At 44.2% G+C, this 15514-nt stretch overlaps 1 protein-coding gene across 3 annotated transcripts in view; it reads left to right on the forward strand.

The window, feature by feature from the left end:
- The window catches only part of SNX25 (sorting nexin 25), a 112041-nt gene that overhangs the window by 58312 nt on the left and 38215 nt on the right, over positions 1-15514 (forward strand). For all 3 annotated transcript variants that reach the window (XM_082863964.1, XM_082863962.1, XM_082863963.1), the window contains exon 6: positions 3212-3282. In XM_082863964.1, coding sequence (XP_082720090.1) covers positions 3212-3282 — 71 coding nt within the window. The remainder of the gene's footprint in view (positions 1-3211; positions 3283-15514) is intronic.

Raw genomic sequence — 15514 nt, forward strand, 5'->3', positions numbered from 1 at the left:
TCAGCGAGGAGAAATATTAATGTGAATTAGGGGGATTGGGAATGACTTGAGGGAAGAAATAGCATCTGTAAGATCTAATTAGGTGGACAAGAAGGGAGATGGTTTTCAGAAGGAAAGAGCATGAGCGAAAGCCTGGAAAGTGACTACAGGCTGGGGAGAGCAGTGTGGAAACGGTCGGGGCTTCAGTCCAGGCTTATATGGGAGTCGGGTGAGGGGGCCAGTGCCAAGGTGCAGAGCGAGCGGGAGGCTTGAGTGGAGGCTTCCTCCTCTGGGGGCGTCCCTGGAGGGGGTGAGCGGGGGTCGAGGAGCTGAGAGTGGGCTTTGAGGAAGGTGTTTTGACAGGGGTGCTCGAAGTGGGCTGGGTGGGAGATAGAAAGCTTGACATCAAGGAGACAGACCGTTTAGCTAATGCAGCTGACCCACGGGTGAGAACGCCTGAAATAGGGTGGTGACAAGAGGAAGAGGAGGAGAGGAACTTATTTAGAGATTCAAAGGACTTTGAGATTCATATTTATGGGAGGGCAGATATCGAAGATGATGAGATCGCAGCGTAAAGGACAGAAGGACGATGAGGCTGGTGTAAAGAAAGCTTCCTGTGCAGGCAAGAAGGTAAGTCTGTTTGAACTGGCTGAGATAGATAAGCAGTTTGGGAACAGTTTTAAGATGACTTTAAGATGATTCTACCATTTTAATACGGATGCCCTTCATTTTTATCTCTGTTTTGCGTTGTAGCCCTGGTTCACATACCCACATATTTACGTATCTGCCATCATAAGCGTACATGCCATTTTGCATTTTAGAATCAGTGTGTCATTAAAATCTATTTTTATGTAGTCTTTCAAATATTATAGGCTGAGCGTTTTCCCCTTAGTCTGATATATCCCCAGAGCTTTCTGAAAGCAGATACCGTATTGGTGTTTTTCATTTCAGTGTGTCTAGAAACTGATTTAAAAAGTGTTTGTTTAGTGAAAGCATATTGCCCACATAGATTATTCTCATGCTTTTCTTCGTGGAAGTTTCTGCAACAAGCATATGTTTGGAGTTGGGTGACATGTGTTGGAGTTGAGTGAAAAGTCAGTGCTTTCTGCTTAGAGAACCTAAGTCCAAGGTTAAATTAAAGACTTGGTTAAGGAGTGTTTGACTTTGATGATTCCAGGTTTGTGTATGCTTCTTATAAGCTGTTTCCTCATCTGTTCATAACTGGCAGGAAAAATCACGTGAAAAGCTACTTTTGTGTTTTACCATTAATGGAGGAATGAAGGCAGTTCCATGAGACAACTTTATTGATCATTAATGTCCTAGCAAGGCCTCCTTTTGGAGAACATCACCTGAGTGTGTATTCAGCCTGGAGATAACTTCTCTATGGATGGAGACTTCAGAGAGCTGTCTCTCAGTCAGACAGCATTTGGCCATGAGACGTATCGACGCATAGTTACTTAAACAAGTTAGGGATTTATTCTCCTCAATAACAAGATGTCCTGAGATGGACAGGCTGGGGCTGTTTTCATGGCTCAGTGATGTCACTGGACACCTGAACTCCTGTCTTCTCCTGTTGCCACGTGGCTTTCCTCCTCATGGCTTCTGTGCTTTCATCCAGCTGCATCCTTGTTCCATGGAGGAAAATTGAGGAAGGACAAGGACAGAAGACTGAAGGGCTTTTCCATGGAGTCTGCCCCTTTAAAAAACCTTCCTGGAATCCCCTCCCGGCAAGTTCTGCTCATATCTCACAGGCTAGAACTATATCAGATGGCTGTCCCTAACTGCTAGGGAGAAGGTTAGCGTTTTGAGCTGGGTGCATTGCTTTCCCCTATAAATGTGGTCCAGTTAGCGGGGAAAAAGGAGAGGGAAGGGTGTTGGCAACCAGCAGTCTGCCAGAGTCTCCAGGTGACCGCCAGCAGTGCCCCTGACAGCCTGTTCTCTGAGGTGGTGAGAACGGGCATCGACATTCTTACTGCACAAGTGAAGAAACAAAAAGATGTAAAGTTGTGAGGTGTCCACGAATAGCTGTGACAGATGAATTCACGTCTGTCATCTGGGTTTTAGTTGAAAAGCAAAAGAACATATCTTGTGTTCTAAAAGCCAACCAAATGTAGCATTAAATCTTAGAATGCTGCAAAGTTTGTGTTCAGATAAAGAGTTAATGTTAAATAGCTTTATTATAGGCAGATTCTTAATCAGTCAACATAATTAAGGGCTAAGAAACACTCAGGATAGATAAGTTTGGTTAGGGCAATACTTAATAATAATTAAATAGCACTTAAGAACTTGGGGTCATAACTCACCTGACTTGAATATGCTCAAAATAGCCACAATTCTAGGGTTGTACTTGGCACTAAAAATGTAAGCTTTTCTTTTTCCTCACACAGAGGTGACCTCAGTCACATGTACATCTACCTGGTGTTCTGCTCTAGTGGCTGTCAACTCTCTCTGTGCGTGGGAATGACCTGGGGAGCTTAGACACTGTTGACACCAGAGTCCCACTGCAGATGCTTTGAATCTGTTGGTCTGGAATGCTCTTCTAAGTGAGGAGTAATGCAGGAAATCACGAAGATGGTGACAGTGGGACTGGAGGGGAGAGGACAGCTTTGAGAAGTGTGTAGGACAGTACCATCCAGTGGAACTTTCCGCAGTGATGGACATGTTCTCTTTGCACCGTCCACTGTGGTCCATGAGGTCCATGAGGTGACTGAGCACTTGAAATGCGGCTGGTGCAACTGAGGAACTACAATTGTGGTTTAACTTAAGTAGCCCACGTGGCTCGTGGCCACTTCATTGGACAGTGCAGGCCTAGGAGGTAGGCTCTGGTTACTGGTAGGCCTAGGCTCTGGCTCTGGTAGGCTTAGGAGGTAGGCTCAATAGGCTCTGGTTACTGGTAGCGGGGAGGAGAGCAGAGGTGGGGGTGGGGGAGAGGGAGCAGCTGATCATAACCTCAAGGTTTCCCTCTTCATTGGGGGGCCAGGTGGGAGTGCATCCGTACAGGGAATGGAGTGGGGGAAGTACGTTCACAGCTCTTACATTCCGGTCTCAGAAATGAGTAGCATATGGCCCAGCACCCGGACCAACGACTTCATCCATGTTGGGTGGTTTAATGATACTTGGGCAGGATTCACAGTGTTATAGTTGATTAGTACAAATACAGTCTAAACGCATCTCTGAAAATAGTACTTTTTTCCTATTCAATCTTTTCTTGTTTTCTCTTTTTAAAACTCAGGTATCAAATTGTAGTGGAAATAATCCAAGCAACTACAATTAGCAGCTTCCCCCAGCTGAAGAGGCACAAGGGTAAGAACCAGTTTGTTTTCTTCACTTAGACATACTAAAGGTTGTAGGTCTGTCTCCAGCCTTCTCTCTCCTGTCAGAGCTTTGACAAGTATGAGCATACATTTAAATATTTCAGATTTGTTTAAATAATGGTGTAACAACATAAGAGGAAGTAAGTGTAACTTCATCCTAATAAAAATCTTTGTTTGTAGTTCTGTGTTCCCTTATACACTTTATTCATCTGTAGTCATAATTTTTAGACTATTAGTCAGTACATATTGCTTCTCTTCTGTTTTTAAACTAAACATGGTTTCATAATTTTTTCTCATATTAAAATTTAATCTTAATATTCATTGATACTTCTATATTGGAACATAATCTTGATAGTGATTTGAATGACTTCCGTGAGTTGATGTTTCATAATTTACTTAACCTTTTCCTTTATATTTTTATTAATTTTAAAAAAAATATTTATTTATTTATTTGGCTGCGTTGGGTCTTAGTGGCGGCATGCGGGGTCTTTCATTGCGGCACGCGGGCTTCTCTCTACTTGTGGTGCATGGGCTCCAGAGCACATGAGCTTAGTTGTCCCTCGGCACGTGGGATCTTAGTTCCCCAACCAGGGATTGAACCCGTGTCCCCTGCATTGGAAGGCAGATTCTTAACCACTGGACCGCCAGTAAAGTCCCTCCTTTAGTTAAACATTTGTATTGTGAACATCTTTCCTCCTCTACTCTTGTAGATTTAAAAATATACATAAATATGTTCTATAATTTTTTCCTTTTTATTTCTCTTCAAATAAAGAGTTGGTTATCCAGGCTTTGATACTGAGGAATAATCAAGGTCTGAAGTTGGCTCCCACCTCCCTACAGTTTGCCCAGTGCTTCATTTATGAAGTTGCAGGACATGTCACTCTGTGGAGGGCAGAGAAGGTCAGGATTCCTAGCTGACAGGCACCAACACTACTACCTTGTAGGCTTGACTTCCCACGGAAATCTCCAGGCCCCCTCAAGTTCCTGTCTGGGAGTGGAGGGTCCCGAAAGGACAAGAAGACGTGGACCAGAGACTCTAACCTGTGCCCAGGTTTCTAATCAGCACACAGAGGCAAAGGGTGCTTGGGGACTTTTACTTGTCTTTCTGAGTCTCTGACAGAAGGTAGGAGCCATATTTAAAAAAAAAAAAAAAAAAGGGTATAGACTCTGAAGAGGCACTTACTCTTAACCTCAGCCCAGTGAGGAAGATTGCGCAAATGCATTCATTAAAAAATGTTTATTGAACGCTGACTAGGTGATTAGGATCCAGCAGTGGACACGGCGAAATCTCTGCGTTCACTGAGTCCCTGAACTAGGCTGGGAGGCAGTCGGACAGTCAACAAGTAAAATGCACAGTATTTCAGACGGTGAGACGCGCCTTGGGGAAAAACAAGTTCTCCCTTCTTGTTGAACTGTGGCGAGGTGGGGGCCAGTGATAAGGAATGCTGGCTCAGCCAGGAGGGGAGGATTTTGCACTTGGATAGGGTGACCTGGGGAGACCTCGCCCAGGTGGGGACCTGTGAGCAAAGCCCTAGTGGCCCGAGGGGGTCTGGAGAAGGACAGGTGCAAAAGTCTGAGGCAGAAGCATGCAGACTTGCTTGAGGGGTGGGTGGGGGGAGAGAAAGCCAGAGAGCAGAGGTGGCAGGAGACCCTGTCCTGAAGGGCCTTACTTATGCTATAGGGGCTTCAGCTTTTACTCTGAATGAGGAAGTCTTTGGAGGCTTTTGAGCAAAGGAGATGTGATCTGATTAGTTCCTCCAAGAGTACAGGCTCTGCTCCTCTCCTTTTCCTCATTGTTCCTGCAGAGAAAATAGTTTATTTTCAGACAGTTTGACAGACATTTTAAGGAGAACACTAGAGAGGGACTTCTTGTTGCCGCCACTGTCTGGCTTTTCTCAGTGCTTCCCCCTGTTGTGTGTTTAGTCAGAGACACCTTTCTTATCTTCGTTATTGTGTTAGTTTACTAAGGCTGTGTAACAGAGTGCCACAGAGTGAGTGGTTTAAATAACAGAAACATTTTCTCATAGTTCTGGAGTCTCAGAGTCTGAGATCCAGGTGTTGGCAGCGTTGGTTTCTTTTGAGGGCAGTGATGGAAGAATATGTTTCAGGTCTTGCTTCTTGGCTCTTAGATGAGAGTCAAGCAGTACATCTTTGGCAGGACATCTGCAAAGACCTGTTTCCAGGTAAGGTCACATTCACAGGTACCAGGGTTTAGGACTTAAGCATATCTTTTGGGGGGACACAATTCAACCCGAAACATTATAACTGGTAAGTTCAAGATAGCATTGTAGGGACTTGCCTGGTGGGGCAGTGGTTAAGAATCCGCCTGCCGATGCAGCGGACATGGGTTCGAGCCCTGGTTTGGGAAGATCCCACATGCCGCGGAGCAACTAAGCCCGTGCGCCACAACTACTGAGCCCGTGTGCCACAACCACTGAAGCCTGTGCACCTAGAGCCCATGCTCTGCAAAAGAGAAGCCACTGCAATGAGAAGCCTGCACACAGCGACGAAGAGTAGTCCCTGCTTGCTGCAACTAGAGAAAGTCTGTGCGCAGCAATGAAGACCCAACGCAGCCAAAAATAAATAAATAAATTTATTTTTTAAAAAAAGATAGCATTGTAGTTCCTCTTTCGTGAAAATGCTAGAAGCATTTATTTTCAGTAAGGTCTATAACCACATTAAGATTTGCTACATTACTTTTCTTTTGGGTTAATTCTGTTACCAGTAGTTAGCTTTTCCTAAATTAGTCTCTTTTAAGTCTATAATACGGTTTAGATTAAGAAGTAAAATCTCAGAAAAAAGTTGGGCAGCCAAAACCATATAGGCAATTTCAGCTACCGTGTGTCTTCATGTCCAGAACAAAGACAGGTTCCATGGAATCAGTATTCTAGCAAACTGTGTGGGTCTGTATAAGAATGAGGGGAAGTATAAGTGACCAAAAAAAGGTAAATTGGATTTCATCTAAAGTTAACAACTTGTGTCTTCCGCAAGAAAGTAAAAAGACAACCCTCAGAATAGGAGAAGGTATTTGCAAATCATGTATATGATAGAGCGCTTGTATCCAGAATACATAAAGAACTCATACAACTCAGTAATCAAAAGACAACCCAATTGGATAATGGGCAAAGGATTTGTATAGGCACTTCTCCAGAGAAGATATACAAATGGCTAATGAACACTTGAAAACATGCCCTACGTCATTAGACGTTAGGAAAATGCAAATCAAACCTAATATGAGATACCACTTCACACCCACTAGAGTGGCTAAAATAAAAGACAGAGGGTGACACAGTGTCCAGGAATGACATATAGCAATCAGGGTATAGATAATGGTGGTGAAAAGGAAGGGATTGATAAGGAAGGTTATAAAGGAAAGACAGCCTAGTTGGCAACTAATTGGATGTGGGGAGGGATCAGATGGGGGGACATGATGGCGCTGGTACCGCCTGCTGCCTTTACAGATGAGGACATGGCTGTCCAGAGCTTACGTCTGAGGTCCCAACTCCTAGTCTGCTGCTGTTCCTGTGAGGTCCCGCTGCTTCAGGTTGGTGAGATGAGGTTTGGGTGCAGAAGAAGAAGTGCGGGAGCTGGAGTTTAGGAGGGCTTGGTTCTCTTGCCAGCTTCCCAGTGAAACCTGGGCACGTCCTTCACTTCTCTAGGCCTCAGTTTCCTTCCCAGTGAAACCTGGACACGTCCTTCACTTCTCTAGGCCTCAGTTTCCTCAGTCTTTGGGTTGCCTGCTCTTGGTGATCATAAAGGGTTTCTCAGTGAAAACACTCAAAGAGTCAGGAGATGTGTAGGAGTCTGGGTCAGGGGTGAGAGAGCTCACCGGTCCTGGCGTTGTGGACCTGGGACGACAGGAGGGTGGAGAAGTGCCCATCCGGCGTTTCTAAGCTGGGATTCACGCTGTGGGGAGAGAGCAACCCTGAGGAGAAGTGCTTGGAAGTGACAACAAAGAGGTAATAGTTAATCGTCTCCTATTTATGGGTATCTTTACACAGCCCATTGTTAGGAGAGAATAATGTGTTAAGAGTCTGAAGAGACTTCCCTCATAAATAATACCATCTGCTGTCTCACTCTTGAAGTTCATGTGTAGGTGGTTTCAATCTTAAAGAATTAGGTTGTTATAATTTAAGTGCAGGTTTTTTTGTTTGTTTGTTTTTGAGGTACATGGGCCTCTCACTGCTGTGGCCTCTCCCGCTGCGGAGCGCAGGCCCAGCAGCCATGGCTCACAGGCCCAGCCGCTCCACGGCATGTGAGATCCTCCCGGACCGGGGCACAAACCCACGTCCCCTGCATTGGCAGGCGGACCCTCAACCACTGCGCCACCAGGGAAGCCCATTTATTTTTTTAATAAAATGGAAGGTCAAATTGAACATTCCCCATTGTCCTTTTTCTTTTAATAAAATGTCCAGTAACATATTATTATTGGAAACAGTTCTTATTTCTCTGTGACCTTTGATGTACAGCTGTCACATAAAAAGTTACTTTATCTCATTCTTTCTCAAATTAATCTGTAGTTTATTTCCAGACAGATGTTTTGTGTGGGCTTTTTTCCCGCCCTGTAAAAGGCGCTACAGGAACTTTGATTTTTTACCATTAAAAGGCTCCCCTCAAATAGAATCGTTTTGTTGTTTTTTGAGGATAGTGCGATCTAGTGAAAATATCATCAAGCGGAGAATCTGGGAAAAGCCTCAGTCTGTGTGCTAACCTCTCGTCACCAGCTGCACCTGTCTGCACTGTTTCCTTAAACCCGGAAAATCGGGCTGTGCTCAGAGTGACCGTGTAATGATGCTGCCGGGTTGTGTGTGAGGTTTTAAGCAGTTTCGTTTCCAGTGTTGTTTCTCCTTATTTCCATGTCCTCTTTGTGAGTGGGAAACTGAAGACGTTTAAAAAAAAAGAATGACCAGGTGGAAGATACTAAGAATACTTAGGATTCAAACTAGAGATGGGAACTTTATTTATGAAAATAGTATATATATGCTAAAGTATAATTTTGTTGCTACATATAAATATGTTTCAGGCAGGTCTTTTTCAACTATAATTGTTGATGATTAAGAAATGGTATGCAATTGTGAAAATAGTTTGAGGATTCAGAGGAAATAAATGCCATATAACAAGTGGGGAGAAATTACCTGATTGTGTTTCCTCTGAAACCTTAAGGAATTAACCAGCTGACTCTGCATTGACTTTTTTCAGGATGATAGAGTAGGGTCGGGGGGACCGCTTTACTTTGTATACACAGGAAGGTTCAAATAAGGCTTCTGAGCGTCAACAGACTCCAGCAAATTCACACAAAACTCTGTACATGTTTCAGGTTCATAAGTAGATTAGTTTATCTTAAATGCAGAGCAAGTTCCTCTCTTTAACAATGTAGAAATTTCAGTTTGATTCTTTTCTTGATGGCTTTTTTCTTACGGTATTTTGATCTTTTTAAGAAATCAGGTATCGAATGATTTTAAAAGTCTTTACAGTGCCTCAGCTAGTTTAACTGCTGATACAATTCTAGGGAAAGTAAATAATCATAAAAATAAAAGTTTTGAGACCATCTAACTCAGATCCTTGTCCTATGGGCAAGAAAATTAGGTATGATTAGAGAAGGAGGTTCTTAGAGCAAATTCATAGATATTAAACAATTTGAAGCACTTGGTCTCAGAAGTTAAGTCTGCTCACAAAATTTTCTTGCCTCTGACCTTATTTTACCATTCATGCTGGCCAAACATATTGGCGGAGGCCTGAATTTTACCCGCTAACCACGTCAACTTCTTGTTGGTGATGGAATTGGGGAAGTTTAGTTAAGTCCAGCTAGCTAGTTTCAGTGAACATTTTTCCGTCTTCATCTTTGACTGGTCGGCAGCATCTTTGAGACATTGGTGACTACTGTCTTGCTGAGCTTTCAGCCTGCCCTGGCTAGCACTCTGTCATTCTAGTTGTTTGTTTGTTTTTCTGCTTGCTTGTTTATCTCTATTCAGCTTTTAGATGTTGGAGTTCCTCAGGATTTCTTTCTAACTCTCATTATTTTATACCTGTGCTGTCCAATATAGTAACCATTAGCATATGTGGCTATTTAAATTAACTGAAAGTAAATAAAAATGTAAAATTTGTTTCTCAGTCACATCAGTTATGTTTCAAGTGTTCAGTAACCATGTGTGGCTACCGTATTGGATAGCGTGGAGCATATCCTTCATCACCACAGTTTCCTTGGGTGGCACTGCTCTATGTTCTTTGTCTGGTTAGTCTTTCCTTTATCTATATGCTGATGACTTTCCAAATTTCTATCTACAGAACCTCTATTCTCTGCTTTTCTACTTACCTACTGTTTACTGCACATTTTTATTTGGATATCAAAAGACACCTCCAAATGAAAAGGTCCAGATCAGGTCCCACGTAACTGGCCATCTTCTGTAGTTTCTTGTCTCTGTGAATGGCATTGCCATCCGTCCGAGTAAGTCAGAAACCTAGGAGTCCTCCTTGTTCATTCCTTCTCCATCATGCGCTATATCTAGTCCATTATCGTCCCACAGACTGACCTCTAAATATATCTCAACTCGGCTCTTTCTCTGCACCACCATTTTCCACCACCCGTCTCTCTCGAACTAAGGCAGTAGCTTCCTAATTGGTTTCCTTGTATCCACTCCTGCCCCTATTCAATTTATTTTTCATACTGAAGCCAGAGTGATTTTTTAAAAATACAGATCTTAATCATGCCACCCCCATGCTTACCTTTCATTGTCTTCCCATTGTTCTTAGAATAACAATGCTTCGAAGTGAAACCTGCAAGGCCCTGCTCGCTCTGGCCCCGCCTCGATCTTCAGCCTCATCTCCCGCCAGACCACCCCCTCCCTCTGAACTCCAGCCACACTCACTTTTCTCTTTCCTCAACTCACCCCAGTTCCTCCCGCCTCATATTCTTTGCACATTCTGTTTCTTCTTCTTGGAATGCTGCCCTACACTCAGTATCACTCTGCCTAGGTAACTCCTACTTATCCTTTATATTTTATCTCGAATTTCTCGGCTTTGTTCACAACACCTCCCCCCCACCCCCCGCTGATCCTGGGTAGATGAAAGACCACCTGAGTTCATAGGACCCTTCACATCAGTAGAGAAAGGACTCTTAAGGATATCTTCCTTCAGAGAAGGAATCACCAGAAGTAGGTCTTCAGTCACTCAGCAAACATCTTGTGAGTGCCATTATGTATGAGGCACAGCTGTGCAATGCATGAAACTGTCCCCGACCTTCAGGAGGAGACAGGTGGATACACAAACAAAATCACAGTACAATTTGATACATTCAGTGAGTGTTGCAGGTTCAGGATTGAGTAGTGGCACAGATGTGTGGAGTGTCAGCTCTACCTGGGCCAGAGCTCAAGAAAGGCGTTTTCTTAAGGGTAGCAGAGTTGAGTCCAAAAGATTGAGTGGCTCTCATCCCCTTTGGGCTTGTCGGGTGGCTGCGGCTGGATGCTGCCCCGTGTGCATTTGTATGTGGGTTATGTCAGCTGAGACACTGTGCAGGTGCTTGGGATGTAATGGAGAGATGAGCCTTGATGGGAAGACGGGGGCCGATCCTAAAGGGCCTTGGGAGCTGTCCTGAGAAGTTTGGGCTTAATCCTGGAGACCAGTCGTTCTCAAACTATAGTGTGTGTCAGAATCACCTGGAGGGCTTGTTAAGATGCAGGTTTCTGGGCCCCAAAGTCTGTGATTCTGTGGCTCTGAGTGGGCCCTGAAAGTTCGCATTCCTCACAGGTTCCCCAGAGATGCTGATGTTGCTTATCCAGTAACCACACTGTGAGGACCGCTGCAGTAGAGCCAGTGATCTGTTCGCGTTTGCATTTTAGTGCCCAACTCTAGCTTTCTATTTACAATTAGAACAGCCCAGGTAGTTGAGAAGTGGTCTAGTAAAATTAGCTGGCTGCTAGGGTCTCAATAATCGTGTTCCCCCAGAATCCTTTCGTTGAAATCCTAACATCCGAACTTGATGGTATTAGGAGGTGAGGCCTTTGGGAGGTGCTTAAGTCGTGACAGTGGAGCCCTCATGAATGGACTTGGTGACTTATAAAAGAGGCTGCAGAGAGATCCCCAGCCTCTCCCATCGTGTGAGGACACAGCAAGAAGGTGGCAGTCTGCCACCGACAAGAGGGCCTTCACCAGGACTCAACTGTGGTGGCACCCTAATCTTGGATTCCCAGTCTCCAGACTGTGAGAAATACATTTCTGTTTTTTATAGCCAGCCGGTCTGTGGCATTTGGTTATAGTTGCCCGAACTAAGATATTGGCCAAGTGTAGGAATTCTAGTAGTAATGGAACATGTGCTACATTTTCCCTGCAGTTGGATGTGAATGAGACCAGTATTTCAGCTCCCTTTAAAGCTTTCCCCCACCCTACTGCTGTTCTGGATCCTGAAATGTTATCAAGAATAGTTAAAGTGGGGCTTCCCTGGTGGCGCAGTGGTTGAGAGTCCACCTGCCGATGCAGGGGACGCGGGTTCGTGCCCCGGTCCGGGAAGATCCCACATGCCGCGGAGCGGCTGGGCCCGTGAGCCATGGCCGCTGAGCCTGTGCGTCCGGAGCCTGGGCTCCTCAGCGGGAGAGGCCACAACAGTGAGAGGCCCGCATACCGCAAATAAACAAACAAAAAAGAATAGTTAAAGTGATCACTAATTAAGAACCTGCTGTACAGCACAGGGAACTCTACTCAATACTCTGTAATGGCCTATATGGGAAAAGAATCTAAAAAAAAAGGGTGGATATATGTATACATATGACTGATTCACTTTGCTATATACCTGAAACTAACACACAACGTTGTAAATCAACTATACTCCAATAAAAATTAAAAAGCAAAACAAAACACATAAGCTGTTTCCCCGGTAGGAAATAAAGTATCCTCTATGGACAAACAGACCCTGCAAATTAACAAGACTTCTGACTAATGATACTGAAACATTAAATGAATTGTTAAAGAAAAAAAAGAATAAAGTGATTCAAGAGTAGTATTTATTCAGCTGACTGCAAAGAGGAACATAATGTTGATTTCAGTCTGGTAGAAACTGCTGTATATAAATACTGCACTCTTGGGGGTGACGTGCTCATAGTGTAGATTGGGAGGTATTGGCAACATTGTGTGTATCTCGTTTAGAGTGTAAGTAAAGAGTTTTGGAACTGAATGTGTCAAGCAGAAGTGTAGAAGAACTTCAGACTATATTGAGTATGTACATACACACAGTTACTTGTTGATAAGAACCATAATGATTTCCATTAGGAATTATTTTTTTAATAATATTTCTCATCTGATTTGGGATGTAAAGGTGTCCCTGCCTGAACGAAGGAGCTACTCTGTAGACTCTAGCGGACTTCTCAGAGTCCTTTATAATGCTCTGTGATCTAACTTCCTAGCATTGCAGTAATTTGACACAGTTTCTAATTTATGAATGACCTAAACTTAGAAAGCACCCCAGGCCATTGCTGCAGAGTGCTTGCCAGGGTTTCCCTCTGCCCAACCCGGATGCTCTGAGTGCGGCAGCGTCCAGAGCCTGCGGTTCCTTCCCCAACATCCAACACAGCCCCATCCCTTACCTGCCTTGAGGGACCGAGGGCTCAGGGCACTTCCATTACACTCTCTACAGACAGTGTAGTTTTATATAGTTACATATAAAATTACACATATATAATTTTATATCCCACTCTGCTCCCACCTCTCTTCTCCCAGAAAACTTTAGTCATCTTCCATTCTAAGACCTGCATTTATACGAATAAAGTTCAGGTCCAGAGATGTTAAACAGGTACCTGGTTAGTCACATGCTGATCTGGAACTTGAACCCACGTCTCCTGGACTTTAGTCCTGGACTCTTCCCACCGCACTGTTCACTCACACAGGCAGATGCTACGCGAGTCATGCTCCAAACGTAGAAATCGTACGCGTCAGAACTGCGTTCTAAGTGTCTGTCTTTTGTCTGTTCACGTCACAGTTCTAATGTGGGAGAAGGGTTCTCCCGGCAATTTGATGTGTGGATTTAACTGATAGGACGCTATTATTTAAAAAATCTATTGCAAGCATGCTGGAGGGCCTTAAGCCAAAGGAAGTACTGGAAGTTTCAGCCCTTGAGATGTTTAAAGGAAGGAGATAAAAGGTGCGCTCTAGGCACCCTGACTCGGCCTTGCCTGGCCCGTGAGGCCCCTGTATTCTTCTCCACTATAACGTGAGAGGCTCCACCATCAGCTCCTGCTATAGGATCTCTGCTTATTCCTCAAATATACTTTCTACTAAAGTGGAGTGACACACTCCAGACTTTGAAATTTCAGGTGTTTGGTGTGGTAAGAGAATCCCACTTGTAAAACAGGGAACATTCCGGCCTCAAATTGAAAAGAAAGGTAAATATTGTTTTAGTTCCTGGGCAGCTTTTGAGGTGATTTTTAGATAACTCTGAAGAAGTTTGTGACGATCAGTAACTACTGAGAATTGCCGTCAGCTTCACAGTAAGAAGGAAGCACCATTTCTCCTTTGGAAACTGGACTAGTCCCTGAGTAAATCCATACCTGTTTCTTGAACCCTCTTCTCAAGGGGGTTTAGTGAAACTTGTATTTCAATGTCCAAGAAAGATTCAAAGACTTGTCAGCCTGTCGGTGACGTTTTCTAGCGAGGAACCCCCTAATCCCTTCCCTTGATTGCGTGGGGGGGTGTGAGGAGACCTGTGCATCGTGGGGGACAGAACCCAATGCTGGGGAGTCAGGGGGTAGTGTAGCCTTGCCTTCTGCACTCTCACAGGAGCTGTGCCTCTGTATTAATACTTCTCAGTGGGGTGGGAGGACAGGGGCATTTGACAAGGTCTGGAGACATTTTTGGCTGTCACACAGGGGGAAAGGGATGCTACTGGCATCTAGTGGTAGAGGCCAGGGATGCTGCTAAACATCCCATGATACACAGGACAGCCCCACAGCAAAGATTTATCCACCCAGAATGTTGCCGGTGCCCAGGCTGAGAGATCCTGCTGTGTGTCATCCGTGGAATTCCTCAATCAACCTGCCGAGGCTGTTGCACTTAGGCTATGCCTTGGAATTTGATAGCGCACTATGAGAAAAGAAATAATCTATTGTTGACACTTTTGAGTACTTGAAAAGTACAGCAGTGCCATTTGAACCCAGTTATACTTGTGCTACTTCTGGAGCCCTTGGTTTGCACTGTAGGTTACTTTACCCTCCTTTGCCACATTGGAAATAGTATCTAACAGTTGTCCCCTCGTGTTTTTGTTTTACTGCAAGTCACTTTACTCACTTAAGGAAGAACTATGTCATGGGCAGAAGGCTTACAGCAAAAAGCAGTTCTGTGATGTTGTTCATAGGTCCACTGAAATATCCTTATAGGATTCGCCTAAGGTCTAATCCAAATGTCTTTTTCCGCAAATGACCCCCTTTCCTTTTGCTCTGACCTCAGTAGAATCTAGACTCTATAGGAAGGAAAACAGTAGACATTTATAATTAATTGTTGTAGAAGATTATATCACTCGTGTGTTCTTCTCGGCACCCGTGCAAAGAGCCACTGCCACCCAGTGTGTCACCTGCCACTGTTTGTGGTCTCGGCCTTCTTTTTTAAGCTGGATTAAACATTGTGTGGTTAACCGGTTTCTAACAGTGTGCAGTATTACCTAGGTCTCTGCAGAGAGACAGCTGCAGGAGTCTCGCTTGAGCTGGGCAGCGCATCTTCCACCCTCTTGCCTGCTCTTCTCTTGGCGTGAAGATTTCTTGGATGGACGGGTTCTCAGGTCACAAAGAAGTGTATTCATCTGCATCGCTGGATTTACTGGGATTCTTGCACGGCAGTCGCGTGCGCTGCTGGAGTGCCCTGTTAGTCATTTAGCCCTGAACATGGCATTGGTTTTCTGAGGCAAAAATAAACAGAATTGTCTAAGCAGCAAGTTGCTGTAGCGTTTGTTAGCAACAAGCTTTGTCATCAGACAATGGCTTTGTCTTGCCCTTAACAAACAGAATGCATTCACGTGAGCAGGGGACATTCAGGCAGGACTCCAGAATGTTTTCTCAGCTCTGCAGCTGGGTTTTAGGGGAAGGTTTATTTTCTTTCTTCCTTCCCTTTGGAATTTGCCTCAGTTTTTGTCCTTTTAGAAAGACTTTTAAGCCTTCTCAGGAGAAGAATTTGGTTGTTGTTAAATGTGTGTCAGTTTCTTTCTCTATATCTTTCTTTTTATTAGTCTATTTTAACCCAAAATTAAA

This window comes from Leucopleurus acutus (assembly GCF_964270905.1).
Source record: "Leucopleurus acutus genome assembly, chromosome: 21".
NCBI lineage: Eukaryota > Metazoa > Chordata > Mammalia > Artiodactyla > Delphinidae > Leucopleurus > Leucopleurus acutus.